The following is a 19,205-nucleotide window of genomic DNA, read 5'->3' as shown; positions in this document are numbered from 1 at the left end:
TAGGATTTTATGATTAACAAGATCAAAGGCTGCCGAGAGGTCTACGAGGAGCAATAAGGCAGTTTTCCCATTATCTCTCAGAGTGTCAATTTGGGCCTTGAGGTCGATGAGTGCGGTTTCTGTGCCGTGTTGGGGTCTAAAACCTGATTGCCGGACTCCTAGGAGGTGGTTTTGTTCAAGGAATTTTTGGATTTGAAGGTAGGCTGTCTTGTCGAGGATTTTTAGTAGGAAGGGGACGGTGGTGATGGGTCTGTAGTTAGTGGGTACGGCTGGGTCGCGTGTGGGTTTTTTTAGTAGGGGGAGGACCCAGGATTCTTTGAGTTTGTTGGGGATGGTGCCAGAAGAGAAGGAGGCGTTGATGAGTTTGGTGATGAATGGAGATAGGTCTCTGGCCGCGTCTTTGATGATTTGGGGTGGGCATAGGTCGCCTTGGCAGTTAGAAGGCTTGAGGCCGGTTATGATTTTTTCCACTTCAAGCGTGGAGACTTTGGAGAAGCTGAAGCGAGTGGGGGAGTTAGGGGGAGGGTGTTGAGGGATGGTGTGAGTGGGGGTGTTGTTAGGTTTGGCCTTGGATAGGGTCTCTTTCTTGTTGTTAATTTTGATTTGGAGGCCTGCGACTTTATTGGAAAGGGCAATTTGGATGCTGGTGCACCATTGTTTGTCTTTCTTGCAGGTGTCTGGGACCGGGATGGGAGTCTCCAGCTCTTTAAGGATGGTGAACAATTCTTTAGTGCTGGATTTGGCATGCAGTATTCTCAGATTGTAGGATTCTTGTTTTGCGAGGAGGATTTCTTTTTTGTAGGTAGAGACTATTTTGTTGAGGATCAGCTTGTTGCTGTCAGTGGGATTCGTTTCTCTAGTCTGAGGGCTTTCAGGTGGGCCGTGAACCAAGCATTCAGGTGTTTTATTGGCTTGGGTTTTCTCAGCTTTAGTGGTGCGATGGCATCTAGGGCTAGGCGCATGCTGTTGCTGTAACTTTCAACCAGATGGTGGGGGTTGGAGTTGGTTCAGTGTAGGTAGAATGAGAGGGATGAGCTTTTCCGCAGTTATGTTTTTCTTTCTTCTAGTCGGGATGGCTGAGGCTAGGGAGATGTTAGCGATAGGGCTGGCCGCTTCGAGTGTGAAGGAGAGGAGGTGGTGGTCAGACCAAGGTTGCGGGGTGATGTCAGTGATGGAGATTGCGCAGTTGTGGTCTGCTATCCAGTCAAGAGTTCTCCCTTTGTTATGAGTGTGGGTGGACACTCTTTGGGTGAAGCCTAGTTCTGATAGTGAGTAATTAATGGCTGACGCTTGGGTGTCTTTAGGGTCATTGTAGCCAAGGTTAAAGTCTCCTAAGAGGAGGCATTGAGAGGTATTTTTTAAGTTGTTAGAGAGGATGGAGTTAAGGTCTTCCTCAAAGGAGCCTAGAGGTCCTGGGTAGTAGGTGGATGGTGATGGTTTGGGAGCTGGTAGTGGGGAGTTTGGCTGTGAGCAATTCACAGGATGAGTAGTGATCAGTATTATCAGATTTAAGGTTGAGGTGGGTTTTGGCGATAATAGCGAGGCCACCGCCTCTAGAGTCAATTCTGTCTGTTCGGAGGATGGAGAAATTCTCAGGGATGGCTAGCGCAAGGGCTGGGCCAGCTGCTGCATGAAGCCAGGTCTCTGAGATGGCTAAGAAGTCTAGTTCTTCCATTAGGATGAGGTCTGCTATGTCTGTCGCGTGGGCTACTATAGATCTCGCATTGATTAAAGCCCCTCTTATGGGAGGAGTGGTATGTTTACTCGTGGTAGGTGTAGAGGTTGATGATCGAGACTTGTGTTTGGTAGTAGTATTCTTAGGTAAGTTTGTACCTTTGTTGGACGGGATGGTCAGGATGTAAGGCTGGGGCCAATTCAGTGGTTTGGTATGGGTGGAATCCCTGGCTCTGGGCTCGTATATTTTGGGGAGCCTGGCGCGTAGTTTGGAGTTTCTAGCAGAGAGGGTGCACGGTGTAGAGAGGTGCATGGTGAGTGGCGGGGTGGTAACCATGCTGGTCAGGCCTAGTAAAGGGGGGCTGAGGAGACTCATTGCGTGGATAAGGTGGATGATGACTCTCAGCAGTGCCGAGTATATACCTGGTAGGTACTTGTTAGTGGGAGGAGGTGCGAGCAGTGGGCATGTGTTTGATATCAGCTGGTTCCTGAGTTGTGAGGGTTAGCCTTACCTAAGATCAGAATCAGGTAGGCAGCTAAGGCACGTTAGATTGCAATGACTGAATGGGCCAGGGATACACCTAGATTCAAAGTCAAGTGGACAGCTAAAACACCATGGAGTGCATTGACCAAAGGGGGCAAAGACTCACCTAGATTCAAGAGTCACGTAGACAGCTAAAGCACAATGGCATGCATTGACTAAGGGTGTGTGGGGTACACTACATCTAAGTGAGGGGCTAATTAGTCTAATTTTCTAGGTGGGCAGGTGAAGTAGCAGGACATGGAAGCTACGTCTGTAGGTACGTCTGGATTAGAGAGTCAAATACAGTCAGAATTAGAAAGCAGCTATCAGAGGCAGGCTAAATGCCACTATCAAGATACATTATAGTGGCAGGCAAAATACCGTTTTCAAGGGCAGGCTGAATACAGCTTTAAATACAGCTTGCAGGGGCAGGCTAAATGCAACTTTCAAAGGCAGACTAAATATAGCTTTAAAATACAGCTTGCAGGGGCATGCTAAATGCAGCTTTCAAGGCAGGCTAAATACAGCTTTAAAATACAGCTTGCAGGGGCAGGTTAAGAGCAACTTTCAAAGGCAAGCTAAATATAGCTTTAAAATTCAGCTTGCAGGGGCAGGTTAAATGCAACTTTCAAAGGCAGGCTAAATATAGCTTTAAAATACAGCTTGCAGGGGCATGCTAAATGCAGCTTTCAAGGCAGGCTAAATACAGCTTTAAAATACAGCTTGCAGGGGCAGGTTAAATGTAACTTTCAAAGGCAGGCTAAATATAGCTTTAAAATACAGCTTGCAGGGGCATGCTAAATGCAGCTTTCAAGGCAGGCTAAATACAGCTTTAAAATGCAGCTTGCAGGGGCAGGTTGAATGCAACTTTCAAAGGCAGGCTAAATATAGCTTTAAAATGCAACTTGCAGGGGCAGGTTAGATGCAGCTTTCAAGGCAGGAGCTTACAGAGGCAGGCTAGATGCAGCTACAGAACAGGCTGAGTACAGCCTTCAAAGGCAGTGTACATTTAAGAGTTCACGTGCAGCTGTTATGTATAGAGCAGAAGCATGTAGATGGGTATGCATGAGTAGCTGTGGGCCATACAATGGATGTGCCTGATAAAGGGTGGTGCAGCAAGTGGGTGGGATTAGATAGCAAACGGCATAACCTGGGAGCAGTTGTCAGGAGTTTGCTGCCAGGAGGGCCATCTAGTATCACATTTGTAGTAACAGGTACTCAGCGTTCACATATATGTTACCTCAACGTAGTGGAATACAACGGCAGAGCACCAGGAATATGGTGTACTGCGGGGGGTCAAGTCCAGTGGATAGTCTGTGTAGGTTCTGGAAGCCTGGGGGTGTGATGGTAGCAAGCAGGGCAGATGAAGGTCAGGCTTAATGTCCAGGCGCAGCCTGCAGCTCGGTCAGCTCAGTCAGGATCGGAAGACTTTTCCCAGCGCCTTCTCACGGCGGCCGGCTTACGCCTTCCGGTTCTCTGATTGGCCTCTTGACAATGGAGGGAGCCAATCAGGGCTGGTGGCTACAAGCTCGGATGGGTGGAGGGGATGCAGGCACTCGAGGCAGCCATCTTGGAATGGCAGAGCCTCGTATGGTGAACAAAGGCCAAATGGCTTTTCCCTATGCCTTGGGTAGGCATTGCCAGGCACTGCCATAACAGTACTACCTGGCCATAACCTAGCAAAGAAAATAGTGTGATTATCTGGGCATAGGATAGCAGTGCCTATACACAAGCCAAAACTATAGGCTTTGTCAATGCTTGTTTGTTTGGTTCAGGGCAAGAAACAGATAGAAATGAAGTGGCTGAAGGCACACTTGGTTAATACATTGCTATTACACAAGTAGCGCATTTACAACTGCAATTAAACTATTAACTCTCAGCAGACTCTAGAAATAACACTGGCAGGACACCGTTTGATGTTACTGCTTGATCGAGATAGCTCAATCAGATGATAGGAGATGTGTTGGGTGGGGAGGGTCAGGCAGTAGGTGTGAATGATCAAAGGGACTGGCGTGGCCATATGCAGGTAATGGGTGGATAAATAACAAAACACCCACAGGCAATCGTTTCGGCTTATAGGTGGCACTTCAGCACCACCTAATATCCAAAACTAAAAAAGGTGACATTGTTGGAGGTGGGTGTCATTAGTTTCACAGGGGAGCAGTAGCAGAGTGTGGGATTACTCCATAGACCCCAGTGTGCACGCACACACAACCGGGGGAGATGGAGAGTGGGATTGGGGGGGGGGGGGAATAAGGGCACACTGTCCAGATTTCCTCCCTTCACAGGGATACTTTATCCTCCCTTGATGGTCCAGCTCGCAATCCCTTCAATCCCCATTCCCACCTCCCCCTTCCTGTCGCTCATCTCTGTCAAGCATCCTATCAGCCCAGGGAAATTCATAGACTCTCGCGACTGATACTGCTTTCGTATGGTCCATAGTTCCCCTCAAAAAAGACACCAAGACTCCCCTGAAATAAGATTATTTGTCCCCTGAAATCCAAAGAGCTACAGAACAACCCCTTACCTACCTTTCCCTGATAAGCTCATCGAGCCCTGTGGTCACGTCTAGCCTGCAGAGGCACAATGAGACATGCAGGCTGCTGGCCAAGGACGAAGTAGGGCTGCTATCCAGCGGCATGGAATCAGTCCTCATATCTGGAATTAATGACCACCACATTTTCCATCGACAGCAGCAATGGCACCTGGATTTCGAACGGTCCCTCTGCATCGCCCCAGGCTGTTGATCATCCTCCTCGCCTCCCTATTGCTCGAGAGGTTCATACTGTCATGTCACTGACACCATCCGACTCCCTCCATTCCAGGCCACCCCCCCCTTTCTTCATCAGGATCCCCCAAGATTCCTCACAGTCTCCTCTTTCAATTATCATTTCTCTTACGCGTTAACCGCACCCAAGAAAACCTGGGGAATACATCTTCTAACCCTACATTATTGACACTTAAATTCTGATCAACACTGCGCTTTTGGAGCCCCATTATATTTCCTGCTCTGCAGGAGCCATTCATTCTGAGACGCAAACTAATGGTCCAAAAGTCAATCTGTGACCGGCCAAATGCTTTGACCTACAACTGTTATGATCCCTCACCACGGACTATGCTGGCTAATGCTCATGGGAGTTGTAGGCCAAAACATCTGGAGGGCCGCTGATTGCTCAAAACTTCACTACACTCGGAATTGGCGTCACTCCTCGTACTTAACAAGCACGGCCTTTCTACCCTGAAACTCCCAGTGCCGTCTCTAAATGAGGGTCTTCTTATTTTTTCAAGTGAACTGTGTGTCCCAGCCTTCGTCTTCAGTGGTAACATTGTACAAAGAAACAAGTAATGGAGCTATGTTCCCTACTCCCCGGTGGACACCATCAACCTCCATATTGTATTAATTTTTATATTTTATTTATTGGGCATTTGTATGGCGCCTATACACCAGTGTTTCCAGGCCAGAAGACAAATTTGGGGGGGGGCATAGGAAAGGAAACTACAAAACCAACAATAATGGTTATATTGGCCTTGTGACAATCCTACTGTGCAATTGCACGAGTGAGGTGGTATGTGCAGGGGAGAGGGAGAAGTGCAGGAAAGGGTACCCACAAAGGAGGGTGGGGGCAAGTGTAGAGGGGGGGGTCTAGATGGCAAGTGCCAGGGGAAGGAGAAGGGAATGGAGGATACGTGTGATGGACAGGGTAGACCAGGTTAGGCTAGTCCATGGAAGGGTGCCCGAGGGCAAGTGCTAGCAAGGGATGCTGGGAGGACTGGTAAGGGGGGGTTGGTCTGGCCCCGGTATGACTCAGAAGGGACCAGGCCCCAGTCGCAGCGGCAGAGGGGAAGTTAGCATGGGAGGGGAGAGTAGAGGAAGAGGAGAAAAGGAAGGTATTTAGACGTTTTCGGAACTCAAGAAGATCTGGCCCAAGTCTGAGGGGGGCAGGGAGGCTGTTGCAGAGGGAGGAACCTGCCGAGGAAAGGGATCTACCTCCCACTCTCTGCTTGGAGAAACGTTTGACCAGCAGAGAGTTTGAGCCAGAGGGCCGAAGAACTCTAGTAGGGAGGTATTTAGAGAGGGAAAGCTGGATGTAGAGAGGTCCCAGGCCCTAGACAGCCTTGTGTAAGGTGCAAAGGGTCTTGAATTTAATCCGTGCGGTCACCGGGAGCCACCTTCTCACTCTCCCTCCCCTAAATACAAACCCCATACCTGTGGTCCTGCTTTTCCTCCACTCCACGAGTCTCCCCAAAACTATTTTACAACTGTCCTATCAAGACTCAGAGACAGGGAACGAAAATGAATCTCAAATGAGGCAGATTATTTAAGAATACTTTTTTTTTACTCCTTCATGAAAATCTCATGGAGGCATAAAACTAAATGCTCGCACAAGGAGGGGGGAAGGAGGGAAGCATGTCAGAGATCTCATCTCCGCTCTGTTTCCTTCCTCCACCATGTGTCAGCACAGAAATGGGTTCGAGTGGGAAATTGAGGTGTAAATGCATTACGCCTCGCATTCACGTGTACAGTTCACGCTCTGCCCCATTGAAAATTAGGTCAATGTTTACTTTCTCCTTTTAAAAACTGTTTTTTGTGCCGGTGAACAGCATGTTCTTAAGCATTGAGCACTCTTCTGCTGTGAAGATTTTCTCGCTGAAATGTGCAAGCAATAAACACAAATAAAACATTTAAAGAAGCGAGCCACGGAAGCCACCTCATTATTCAGCAGGGGCCACTATAGATAAGTATACCAAGATACGTATACGCAGAGCATGAAATGGCCCAGTAATAATTTGTATCCATTTATTTATTCTATTTATTTTTGGCATTAATAAAACGCCTAAACCCAGGGGAATCACAGCGTTTGCTACAAAATAGTCATTCAGCTACATGGACAGCAATCAGATACATTGAGAGCATCAGTCATATTTGTCAAAGAGCCCAGTTTTGACAAGTTTTTTTTAATGCAGAGTACGACTGTTTATTTCTAATGGATGAAGGTAGAGTATTCCATAGAACAGGGGCAGCAACTGCGAAGCTGGAGCCTCCCGCTCTTTTGTTCTTGTACCGCGGAATGTCAAGCGAGATGCTGGCACTGGATCTTAAAGTACGTTGTGGTGTTTTTTTGGGTGATACAGTCATTAGGGTAAGTTGGTGCATCATTGTAAATGCACGTGTGAGCCAGGGTGAGTCTTAAAGTCAATCCACGCTGTTATGGGCAGTCAGCGAGCATCTCGTCTGGTGGAGGAGATGTGGTTGCTGCGTTTTAGACCAAGAGCGGCTCGTAGGGCTTTGTGCTGTAGTAATTGTAGTTTCGATAGGTTGGTAGCTGAGATGCCCAGGAGGAGCACTTTGCAATAGTCCAATTTGGAAACGATCAGTGCTCACGCTAATGTCGGGCAATTATTTGGAGACAGGAATGGTCTACTTAGTGAGATAAGTTTGGAGGTGTAGGCAGTGGAGAAAGATAAGGCATTAATATGCCTAGACATTGAAAGTTCAGCTTCCAGCTAGACGCACAGCGTTTTTTACCTGTTTTAAAACTGAGATAACTGTACCATCAATGCAGATGGAGAAGTAGTTGTTGTCAAGAGATTTCAGACGGGCGGGGTACACCCCAATGAGGAGCTCCATTTTATCGTCATTAAGACAAGACAAAGGCTTTGTGTAGCCATCCAGTTTTGGATGGTGCTGTATGCTTTGTTGATTGTGTAGTTGCCAGAGATAGGGATAAGAATTTGGTTGTCATCAGCAAAGATTATGTAGGTGAAGCTCATGGAGTCCAGAACATCAAAGAGGGGTTTTGTATAAGTGTTGTAGAGAGTAGGTTAAAGGCAGGATCCTTGGGGACCCCGATTGGTGCAGATATGGGATCCGCTGCCTCTTCACCATTGAAGACTCCAGTGGTACGGTCCGATAGGAATGATTGGATCCACATGGGTGGATTCTGGTGAGAAATGGAAGTCGTGGAGTCGTGGAGGAGAATGCTAAGTTTTCCTGAGCCACGGATGCTGTCCATCTGGATTTTGAGGTGCAGTAGGGCAGTTTCCGTGCTATGTTTCTGGCGAAAGCCTGATTTTCTTGAGCCAAGAAGGTGGTTGTGCTCAAGGAAGGGTTTGAGTTGAGAGTAAGCTACACAATCGATTATCTTTAGCAGGAAGGGGATGGTGGTAATGGGACGGTAGTTGGTTGGTATGGTGGGGTTAATGGTGAGGTTTTTGAGGAGGGGGTGATCCTTGCTGCTTTGATGTTGGTTGGTACCTAGTTAGTGGTAAAAGAGGCGGTGATAAAGTCTGTGATGATGGGGGACATAGTGGGGGTGCAAAGTTTTACTAGGTGGATCGGGAAAGTGTCTCCCTTGCAGCAGGTTTTAAGGCAAGGGTGGCGGACAGTACCCGATATTGAGACACTTTATTGAATTTGAACAGGGGAGTAATGTGTGGAGCGTTGAGGTTGGCATGGTCAGCAGTGATGGGTGTAGTTGGATTCCTAGTCATTTTATCGAAACTGGAGCATCGAAATGCCACACCATCGAAACCAAAGCATTGTTTACCAATGCATCGACTGGCTATCTATTACATGTAAAAGTGCTTTTCCATCTAAACCACTCCATTGAAAATATAAATGGACTGGTTTCAATGGAAATGCACTTTTACATGTAAAAGATAGCATTTCAGTGCATTTTTTTGTAACGTTAAAACGTCACATGGAGCTGTCCAGTGCTGACATTTCAGCACTAGCCAGCTCCTTGTAAAAAAAAAAAATATATATATATATATATATATTCTTTTTTTTTTATATTGAGGTAGGGGGGTAACCCACCCAGCCCACCCAACCCCCACGCCCACCCCCCACCCCTAACCCTAATGCAACCCTTAATCTAACCATAGCCCCAACCCTAACCCTAGCCCCAACCCCAGCCCTAGCCCCAACACCAACCCTAGCCCCAACCCAAACCCTAGCCCCAACCCCAGCCCTAATGTAACCCTAAATCTAACCCTAGCTCCAACCCTAACCCTAACCCCAGTTTCGATTATACCATCGAATTATAGTCAATGGAAAGGCATTTCGATGGAAATGCTTTTCGATGCTTATATTTCGATGGTATAGCATTCGATGGAATGGGTTTAGATGAATTGACTAGATACCTTGTAGTGGGTTTGGTGGCAAGGGAATCTCTAGTAGCCTTGATTTTATGCTGGCGGGATTCAATTTTGTGTGACAGGGCATTTTGAATGACCGTGCACCAGGCTTTGTCTACTTGCGTAGGGGGGGGGGGGAGTGGCGGGTGGAATGGGCGATTCCAATTCTCTGATTATGGAGAATAGCCCTTTAGTGTTAGAGGCTGCATCGGAAATGGAAGTATTGTAGGAGTTTGTTTTGTGTGCCACAATGGCTGATTTGTAGATTTTGGTAGCTGTGGCTAGTGCATTGCAGTTGGCAGTGGAAGAATTATTGTTGTTCACGTGTTCTAAAGCTCTTTTCTTGCGGCATAGGTTGGGGAGTTCCTCATTAATCCATTGGTTGACAGGTTTGTGAGGTTTCAAGCTTTGTATGATGATGAGCATATGTGTCTAGAGTAAGTTGTAGGCAGTAGTGAAAGAGGCTGGCAATGTTGTGTGGGTTTGTGTTCGTGGGGTCATGGTTCTTGAATGAGTCTGGGAGGTAGGATTTAAGCGATCGAGTGTGAGTTTGCGAGTATTTCTGACCAATATGGGGTTGGGTTTTGAGGAGGAGCGGCCTGTAATTTGGCGATACTAATGTCGAAGTCAATCAGGAAGTGATCAGACCAGGGTATTTCCGAGATGGCAGTAATGTTGATGGAGGAGTTGGATGTAAGAAGCTATGGAACTCTCTGCCGATAGACTTAAGGTCAAAACCTTCCTTCCACTGTTTTAGAATAAATGGCAAAAATTGGCTTATCTCTCTTGACGTCTAGCTCGATAGTCTCATACCTCAACTGTACACAAATGTCACGTAACTTAATACATAGTTTCTGCTGCCTCGTTCAACATTTGTAATGTAAATAATAGCCTTTATCTGCTCATCCTGTATTCTTTGTCCAGTTAATTATTATTTCCTGTAACCAATGTAAACGCGCCCAGCTACCTACGGGTAAGGTGCGCTATATAGACAAACAATCTAGTCAGGAATTCAGCCTTTGTTGTGAGCGGGTGTGTTGATGAGTTGGGTGAAATTCACATCTTCAAGGGCTGATGCTAACGCAGCAACTTTGGAGTCATTAGTGTCATTGAAGCCAAGGTTGATGTCCTCAGGATCATTAATTTTGTTGAGGGCTTCATTAGAGGTGTGATAAGTAGTGGGAAGTCAAAGTCAGATTGATTGGATTGGTTGGGTTGTCAATAAAGAAATAGGATGTTGTAGGTGGTTTTGGGGTTTGTGGTTAGCTTCATAAGCAGGATTTCATGTAAAATATGTACCCATATCCAGGTAAGGGCCCGATCTGATTAGTAAAGCGGTTTTCGCTATGAGTGCAACCCCTCTACCTGTGTCTTCAAGGCGGTCCGCTCTGAGGATAGTATACACAGGTGGGACAGCTAATGCGAGGGTAAAGCCTGAAGCTGGGTGTAGTCAAGATTCAGTGATGGCTGAAAGGTCTAGCTGGTGTTCTAGCAGCAGGTTGTGAGCGTTAATCGCATGTGCTCCTAGGGAGCAAGCGTTGATCAGTGCGCATTTTAGGAACATTTGTTGTTCTAGCGGAAGTGGGCGTGTGTCCGTAGGATGTGGTTGGGGTATTTGCTAGAAAGTTACGAGGGTGGAGCAGCACAGGCAGTGTGCTGACATTCAGGTACTTCAGAGGCGGTTAGTTGCGGCAGGTGTGCCACATTGGTTTGGGTGGGAGGAGCTTTAAGGGTAGTTGTTTGGACACTGGGATGGTGCGAGTAGCAGGTCTGGCTAATCTGTGAGTTCCTAAGGAGGTGAGTGTAGTATGGGCGGGGGTGAAGCACGAGGGCAAATGTTCTTGCTCCGAGTCGAGAACAACGTGTGGTCCCTAGGTAGGCTTTGGTTTTACCTTTGTAGTCCGAGCATTGGATGGTGTGAGGCCTTGCAGCACAAGGCAGGCTTCTCTGGGTAATATATGGGGTCTGTGGGTGGGCTCAGAATTGTGGTATTTGAATGGCTTCTGAGAGGGCTTGTCACGTTGGCCTCTGTGAGAGGTAGTATTGGGAGTGAGGGTGCTATGCTGAGATCAGGTTGTGCCTGGGGTGACGACTGCTATTCTACTGGTGGTTTCAGAATGGTGACGAGTGTGTGAGGGTGGTTTAGATGAGGTTGGGTAGGTGTGCTGCAGGTGTTTCAGTGACTTTGCTTCCAGCAAAGAGTTGGGGTAGGAGGGTCAGGTTTGTGCAAGGCTGGTTGGGTGCAAGAGTGACTATGTGATTGGTGGTGTGGTTGTTTCCAGGAGTCTGAGATGTGGCCGGTGAGGCAGGTTTGGGGGAGGCTATACTATTATGCCTCTGGTAGAGCGGATACCTCATGGGCTGGTTCTTGGCAATGGGGTGCAGCAGCGGAGCGCTGGTCCAGAGAACTGGTTTTCAGAGGATTGATTCCCTCAAGTATTCTTGGGGGAGAGGTGAGAGAGGTTAGGAAGAATTGCTGGCAGGTGACCATCAGCAGTGGAGTGAGAGCAGGGAGGAATGGAGTGAGGTCCAGTAGGTTGGCGGGAAGCAGCTGAATTACAAATAATGGTACGAGGCGTTTAGATGCGAAGTGCACTGGACTGGGGCTCTTCTTACCTAGGGGACATGATGACAATATGGCAATGCTTATAGGGTTGATCAGACAGGTCTACACCCAGTGCATAATACTTAAAGCTGCCTTCTATGAACAGGGTGCATGTCTCAGTAGCATTTAAGGAGCCAGCATGAGTATGTGCCATCCTTCTTGCCCTTTCAGGCATGCATATTCAGTTAAGGGAAGACCCACCTCTCAACAGCTAGGCCATCACGTCGCCCTCACGTCATATGACTTGCTAGAGGCTGCCTGCCCACTCCTCCCCGCCACTTGGTACAACTGTACTCCTCTGTTCCCCTCCGTTCCCCTCCGTTCCCCTCCGTTCCTACCCCCCACTGTATAACTGTTCTGTTAACTCTGAAAAGCGCTCCATTATGCCCTCTGTAAAGTGCTCCCTTATGTATCTGTATTGGTGTATACCTTTGTAAATGTCTGTGTTGCTTCTCCAAGCTAGGCCTGGGCTCAATAAATATAATAATAATAATAATAACAATAATAATAACAATAATAATAATAATAATAATAATAATAATAATAATAATAATAATAACAACAGAGGAGCTCAAGCACAAGTGGTTGCCATTTTGGTTGTCAGGGGATCATTCCATGAGCATGTGTACCTGGTACATACAATATAACCATCTTACCTTTAGAGGGTCCATCAGGTCAAGCTCCTTGGTTTCTTTTAACCCCAGTGGGATCATTGGGACACTGATGGCTTCACTAAAAGAAAAACAACAAAGAATTAGCACCCACATCACTAGTCAATATTAACTACATGCTAACCAAGATCACATGCGCTAAAAGGATAGGACTAACAGTAGAAGAGTCTGTGCCGCTAACCCATTTTATCTACACGCCAAGCCACACCACAGTTTAAACTAATAGAAACCAAATACCAAACCACTGCAAGAACACAGAGAACGGGGCAGTTTTAAGAAATGGAACTCGGGCACATTAACGCCACATGCAAACAGGGCACGCATTACAATGCTAGACTACCAGTAGCCAACATGAACTACTGCCTACAATTAGGGAGAATGGTTTTCAAGGGCCACAAAGCACTATTTTTGATTTTGGGCATTTGTGAGTTGGCATTAGGTATGGAGCGCCTAGAGGCTGTTACAACCCGGTCAGTGCTCACAGAAAAGGTCCAATCCCTGATCTTGAATTCATATGCATTCTGGAGATTGCACACCAGTTAGAAGACTTAAGGCACGATGAAGCTTTATTTTTTATTTAATGCCACAATTGCCAGGGGAACAAAGTAGCTATGTATCAGTATTTCTGCACCGACAGGTATACAGTGCAAGGTCCTTCACCAGGGGGTTAAGAGGAGCCATTTTGAGATGGAACCACATCTCTGCAATAGCAGAGAAACCTCGGCTTCTATTCCATTTGTTTTAAGCTTAATGCCGATGATGCGCCCCAATCCAAGCATTGGGTTGAGATGTCCCCAACAACATGATGGTGAAAAGTCGGTGGCTCACCCTCACAATCACAACTTGTATTTGTGATGCACCTGTACAGAACTTCCATTGTTCCTTTACTTGCTCTTACAGCAAAAACACAAAGTTGTACGATAACCTTTTTACTACGGCTGCTCATGTAGGGAAACCTAAATATAAGCAGTTCTACCTGGTTACATAGATCTCAGTTTGGTCGCTGTACATTTGATCGACAGTGTTTCGTCAACCTCACTTTTTTAGGTTATGGGGTCTCCCTCCTCTGACCACTGTCCACCTCGCCCTTCAACACACACAGACACACACACACAATAGATAGTCGCTTCAATGAGAATGTGTCAACTAAATTTACAACTATGAAAAGGAATGGGGGAGCCCCACTACTGAGAAGGAATATGGGTCAAATACTATGTTCTATGGAACATCTTCCACTCAGGAGAGTCTACAACCACGCTTTAGCTCACTGCACCCTTCACAGAGGAGAAATATCCATTTGCAGATCAGTCTGGTCCCACCCACAAGGGCAGTCCAGCACCGAAAGGCTAGACAATTCTCCTCTGAACAAGAGTACCATCAGCAACCCCTGATACGCGTTCTGGCCTTGTTGGGCCTCCTCAGTGAGGTCAAGCTGAGACATTGGCCTCTCTTGGCCCTCCTCCTGCTCCTACCTTGAGGCTACAAACTTCGGGGTCATCTTCGACTCCACACTCTCCTTCTCTCCTCACATCTCTGACGTCTCTAATAAGTCACACTACCAGCTGCACCTCCTCAGAGGTATTTTCCCTTTCCTCTCCTTCCCCTAGAAGCTCACTGTCTCCAGAGCTCTGGTTCTCTCTAAGCTGGACTACTGCAACCGCCTCTTTCTAAATCTGCCTGCCTCTACTCTCCGCCCTCTGCAACTCATCCAGAACAGGACTGCGAGACTTGTCCTTGGCCTCAAGCCCAGGGGTCGTATCTCTCCAGGACTGAAATCTCTGAACTGGCTCCTAGTGGCTGCGAGGATCAAGTTCAAAACCCTCTGCATTGTCCACAAGGCCTTCTGGGGCCTGGGGCCTCAATACCTTCAACTCTCTCTTCCAAAATATCTGTGAAGCTCACCTGGTCTCCACGGGGGCGTGCTCGTGTGTGTAGGGTGTTGTCTGTCCTGATGCTGCTCTGCTTGGCTGGTGATGCTAGCTTGCGTCTCCCCTTAGTCCTTGCTTCAGGAGATGTTGTCCTGCAAGTCGAAACAAGATATTAGCTACCGAAGGGAGCTGGTCAGTGGTTTCACCTCCTTCCGGTCTATCCATCACTTCTTCTGGCTCACCTCTGTTTTTTAGTGGGCGAGCTCTCCGTCCTGCACACTTTGGCAGGGGCACGGTTCACAGTCTTTCCTGGATCAAGTTAAGTCACTGATCCGAAGGAGGTTGCTGAAGTAGAAGGCCCGGGAATAAGAAGGTAAGTCTCTATTCCAATAACTGCTTGGAATGACTGCCTTTAAGTCTTTCTGTTCAAGATAACTAATGTCCGTTATTGCCTAACAGGTGCAGCGTTAAGCGACCTTCGGATGATGGATGACCCTCCTGACAATGATGCTCAGGATTCCTGCTGGTAAGTATAGCGCTGTGCAGGGCGCGCAAACGTTCGCCTCTGTAGCTTTCCTTTGTTACGTGCGACTGACCTGTTTGTCCTTTTCTGTTCAGCAGGTACAGCGCGAGTCCAGGACTGCCTGCAACATGACAATATCTTCCTTCTCAAGCTCTTCGCTCATCCGCCTCCAACTCCCTTAGGGTTAGTCGCTTCTCCAAGCAACGAGTTGGTGGTAGATCCCTTTCCTCGGCTGGGGCATCTCCCTGGAACAGCCTCCCTGCCGCCCTGAAACTTGAAGAGAACCATCTCCGGTTCCGGAAGCACCTCAAAACCTTTCTCTTTGCTTCTGCATTTTCTCCCCCTCTCCCCTGCTGATCTCCCAGCTAAATCTGAACTGGTTACCTGGCCACCCTCTGTGATCGGGCCCAGGTACCTCCCCCGCCAGTCGCACACACCTGCACTCCCTGCCTGGCACTTACAGTCCCACTACCAGCACTTGACACCCGATGTCTGCACTTACCTTTGCACTTCACACCTGCTGGCCGTTACTTTTACTTATTGTTATGATTCTATGCCCATGTATTGCACTGTTCCCTTTCCCCCCCCTTCCCCCATTCCCATGCACTTGCACGATCTAAATGACACATGGCCTAGTAGGATCATTGTCTGTCCTCCCTTCATTCCCCCTCCCATGCCTCGTCGCGCCTTGAAACACTTGTCTATAGGCACGTTATAAATGCCATATCATATAATATAATTCTAAATGTACAACTAAACCATGGCCGTTGTAACCACGGTATATCATATAAACCTATGTTGCGTGTGAAACTGTGGATTTTAAAGTCACTAGTAAGCTATACACGGCAATCTTCACCCCTACACTTGATAGAATCTTATGTGGTTTCCTTAACTGGAACATGCTGCCACTCTTAATTACTGGTGGAATCAATGCCATAAAAATGGACAGTACACCCAAGTCACTTTATCTGAGCAAGACAATAGCTATAGTCATCACCAAGAACATATGCTACCACTATGCTGGTTTGTAGAAAAGGAAGTCTAAAAAAAGGTATGCTAAAATTCCTTGAACCCACCGGGGTCTAGCCGACCTGTCTATGGGTAGATAGTGGCTATCCTAAGTGCGATCCAACAGATTTATGTCAAAGGAGGCATCTGATCGCTATTAGGCCAGCATGCAAATCTAATGAAAAACCAATTATGGACCTCAGAGACTTCCAGTCTCTCCTTTTCCTCTGATCTAGAAAAGTTGCAAATGAAATTAAGCCCCAGGAATCCCAATCAAGAACTGATATGCTACCAAGAGTTGTACGGTGGTGCAACCAATGGAATCTCTGCCTTTCAGCATATGAATTTACCCGCTATCTACCAGCATGAATGGAGGGTGGAGGGGTTTGGGTGTGCGGTAGGAATGCCGCTGCATTTTTGGAAACTATTCGCTCAAGACGGCTTTATGTCAATTGAAGAAAGATCTGGCACTGGAGGGCAGGGTCTACTATTAAAACACAGACGCCTTCAACATACAACTCATGTGCCAGAAGAGAACCTTCTAATAAAGAAACCCCTCTCCAGGATACTTATGCCAATGCTGTAAGAAACAAGGCTCTGGCAGAAAGGTGCTACAAAGATTTGCAGTCCAGAATAAGGTGCTATTAGGGCCTTATAGAGAGGTCCACTGTACAATTCTGCAGAGGGGATGTTACACGCCAAGGCTGCCACATTCAGTGGTCTTGATATCCTCAGGACAATGCTGGGGATATGCTTAACAGCAGCATGGATGCTCTGACACACATGCTCTGGTTGTGTCCACCCGGTTACGGGTTTCGGGGGATCCTGAAGGGACTATTCCAGTCATCAAATACTCCATCCCGCTCTAGGTGGCGATGGAAATATTTAGAGAAGGATTTCCTTTCTCCAGGCCACAAAAGTGCAACAATAAAAACACACACTCCATCACCAGAAAATCAATTTCTTGTGATGGAGGACAGGTGGACCAAATATTGCCAAGTTTGATGGCCTTCTGCACAGATGTGCACAGCTGAGTACATTTAGGAAAAGTCCCCAGATGGTTTGAACTACATTTTCCATCAAGTCTTCCCAGAATAGTCAATGGCGAGGGGATCTAGGTCAGCCCAGACAGCCCCACTCCCCATACCTGCCAGCACTTGATACAATGTGTCTGTTCGGGTGAGGTGGGGAGAGGGTCGTAGAGAAGAGAGAAGGGGGGGCAGAGAGAGAAAGAGAGAGAGAGAGAAAGAGCGAGAGAGAGAGAGAGAAAGAGTGCGAGAGAGAAAGAGGACAGACTGCAAGAGAGGGGGAGAGGTGAAGAGGAGAGTGGGAAAGAGGGGTGTGGAGAGCAAAACAGATAGACCGGGTGGCAGTGTGCCAATCTGATGCCTTTGCAGTGGCCAGTGGGTGGGTGGAGCGTGGGGCACCTCTATAATGGTGTAGTGGAGTCCCATGGACCGACAATTCCAGTTCCGCTGCAGTGCAAGTATTACCTTTATTCCAATTTAGTAGTATCCCATCATGGCACCAGCAATGTACCGGAATTCTAAATGATATAGACCATCATGCTCACCTCTTGCCACAGTGTATGGATTACCACTGTACTGGTGCAGCAGAGCCTCCCTGCACAATCCTGTCCAATTCCTGCTGCAGTGCCTGGATCTCAACTATACTGGTGTAGTAGAGTCATACGGGCCATCATGACCTACTCTTGGTCCAAAGCAGGGGCCACCACTGCACTAGTGCGGAAGACTTATATTACCAGCCTTCCCCTCACCATCCCGATCAGCCGGCATTTTCACACCTTTCACTACATAAATTCCCCAGCAAAACGCTTGAGTTTTTGGACCAACACACAGCAAACCCAACACCTTGTCCGCCAACGCACTCCACTACATCCACTGTGCATACAACCTCAGCCCATCCATGCTTGCATAGCAGAACCTATTAGCAAGCAACCGGGCTGATTATTATGTCTGGGGTTCCCCTCTGGCAAGACACCCTAACCGACTCACGTAGAGTCCTCCGGGCACACCGGGAAGGAGTTTCTCTGATTGTGACGCGTCGACAGAACAGGCTTCTTACCTCTTCCACTCCTCCCACCAACTCCAACCCTCCCCTCTCCTACAGGACCTTCAGCTTGCAGGCACACGCGGTACTGTATGCATTAAACTTCAACAGTGTCACTTTCTTCTTTTCTGATAAGGTCTCCACTAAAACAAGTCCTATTGCAGTCTTTCAGTCAACTGCCCTGCTAAACCTGTAAGCAGCTCTTAGGGGATCTCTTACTTGACTCTTTCCAGGTGTTTTGTTTCCTATATTTGATATTTATAAGATTGCAAAGAGTGGATCTCATTTTAATCCCTGCACCCATAGGTAATTAGGATATTTTCACAGATTGTTCCAGCTTAAACCAGGACCCCAAAGGGTCTCTTTACAACCGGGAATCTACAACAGATAGGAAATAAGCAGCATTTTATTTATAAACTTGCACGGGTCAAAGTGCAGTTTTTCATTAACACAGTAGGACCACTATATATCCAAAGCCTATAGCTCCCTCCAGCGGTGACAACAGGTGTAGCTATGCGAATTGGACCACTGTATGTACTAGGGCAACAGCTCCCTCTTGCGCAGCGTTCTCCACGTTTGGGCAGCCTCTACTGCGCATGACGGCATTGGGCAAACCTACATCTGGCCTTTTACATTATTGTAGATGTTAATGTAGTGTATTATGTGGCATTTTTACTTTTCAACATGTGTAAAATATGTACAACAATCACTATTTTATATGATTTTAAAGGGTTTTGGAAGTGTCCGTTTAGTTAACTTTTAAATCACTGTGTATTTTCCAACAGAATTGATACTGAACCAAAATGTCCTCACCTGCTTCACTAACATTTTGTTGTTAATCATTAAACTTGTGGGTTTTTTTTGTTCTGCATCGTGATGTCACGCTCGTGCGTCAGACTCAATGGTCAAGCGACCACTTCCTACTGTATATTCGGGGATGGGTCACCACAAATCATGTGATGTTTCTTCCTGAGAGGAAGAAGTCAAATGGTCACTTCTACTATCACTGGAACTGTGTTGAATTGATGTCACTGCCTCTCGCAGCCCAAAAAGTAGGTCTTGACTGCAGCAATCAGACCTACACAGTCCTGATCACCACCAGACTTCAATGAGAAAAGCAAACGTG

The 19,205-nt window shown here is 47.2% G+C and overlaps 1 protein-coding gene across 2 annotated transcripts in view; it reads right to left on the bottom strand.

The window, feature by feature from the left end:
* Positions 1–19,205, bottom strand: part of RHPN1 (rhophilin Rho GTPase binding protein 1) — a 366,143-nt gene that overhangs the window by 175,323 nt on the left and 171,615 nt on the right. For both annotated transcript variants that reach the window (XM_069621751.1, XM_069621752.1), the window contains one exon: positions 12,596–12,671. In XM_069621751.1, the coding sequence (XP_069477852.1) occupies positions 12,596–12,671 (76 nt within the window). The remainder of the gene's footprint in view (positions 1–12,595; positions 12,672–19,205) is intronic.

This window comes from Ambystoma mexicanum, chromosome 5q (genome assembly GCF_040938575.1).
Source record: "Ambystoma mexicanum isolate Mex_15411 chromosome 5q, UKY_AmexF1_1, whole genome shotgun sequence".
NCBI classification, from domain to species: domain Eukaryota; kingdom Metazoa; phylum Chordata; class Amphibia; order Caudata; family Ambystomatidae; genus Ambystoma; species Ambystoma mexicanum.
The sequence above is the reverse complement of the archived record's forward strand: the minus strand, read 5'-3'. Positions and strand labels throughout refer to the sequence as shown.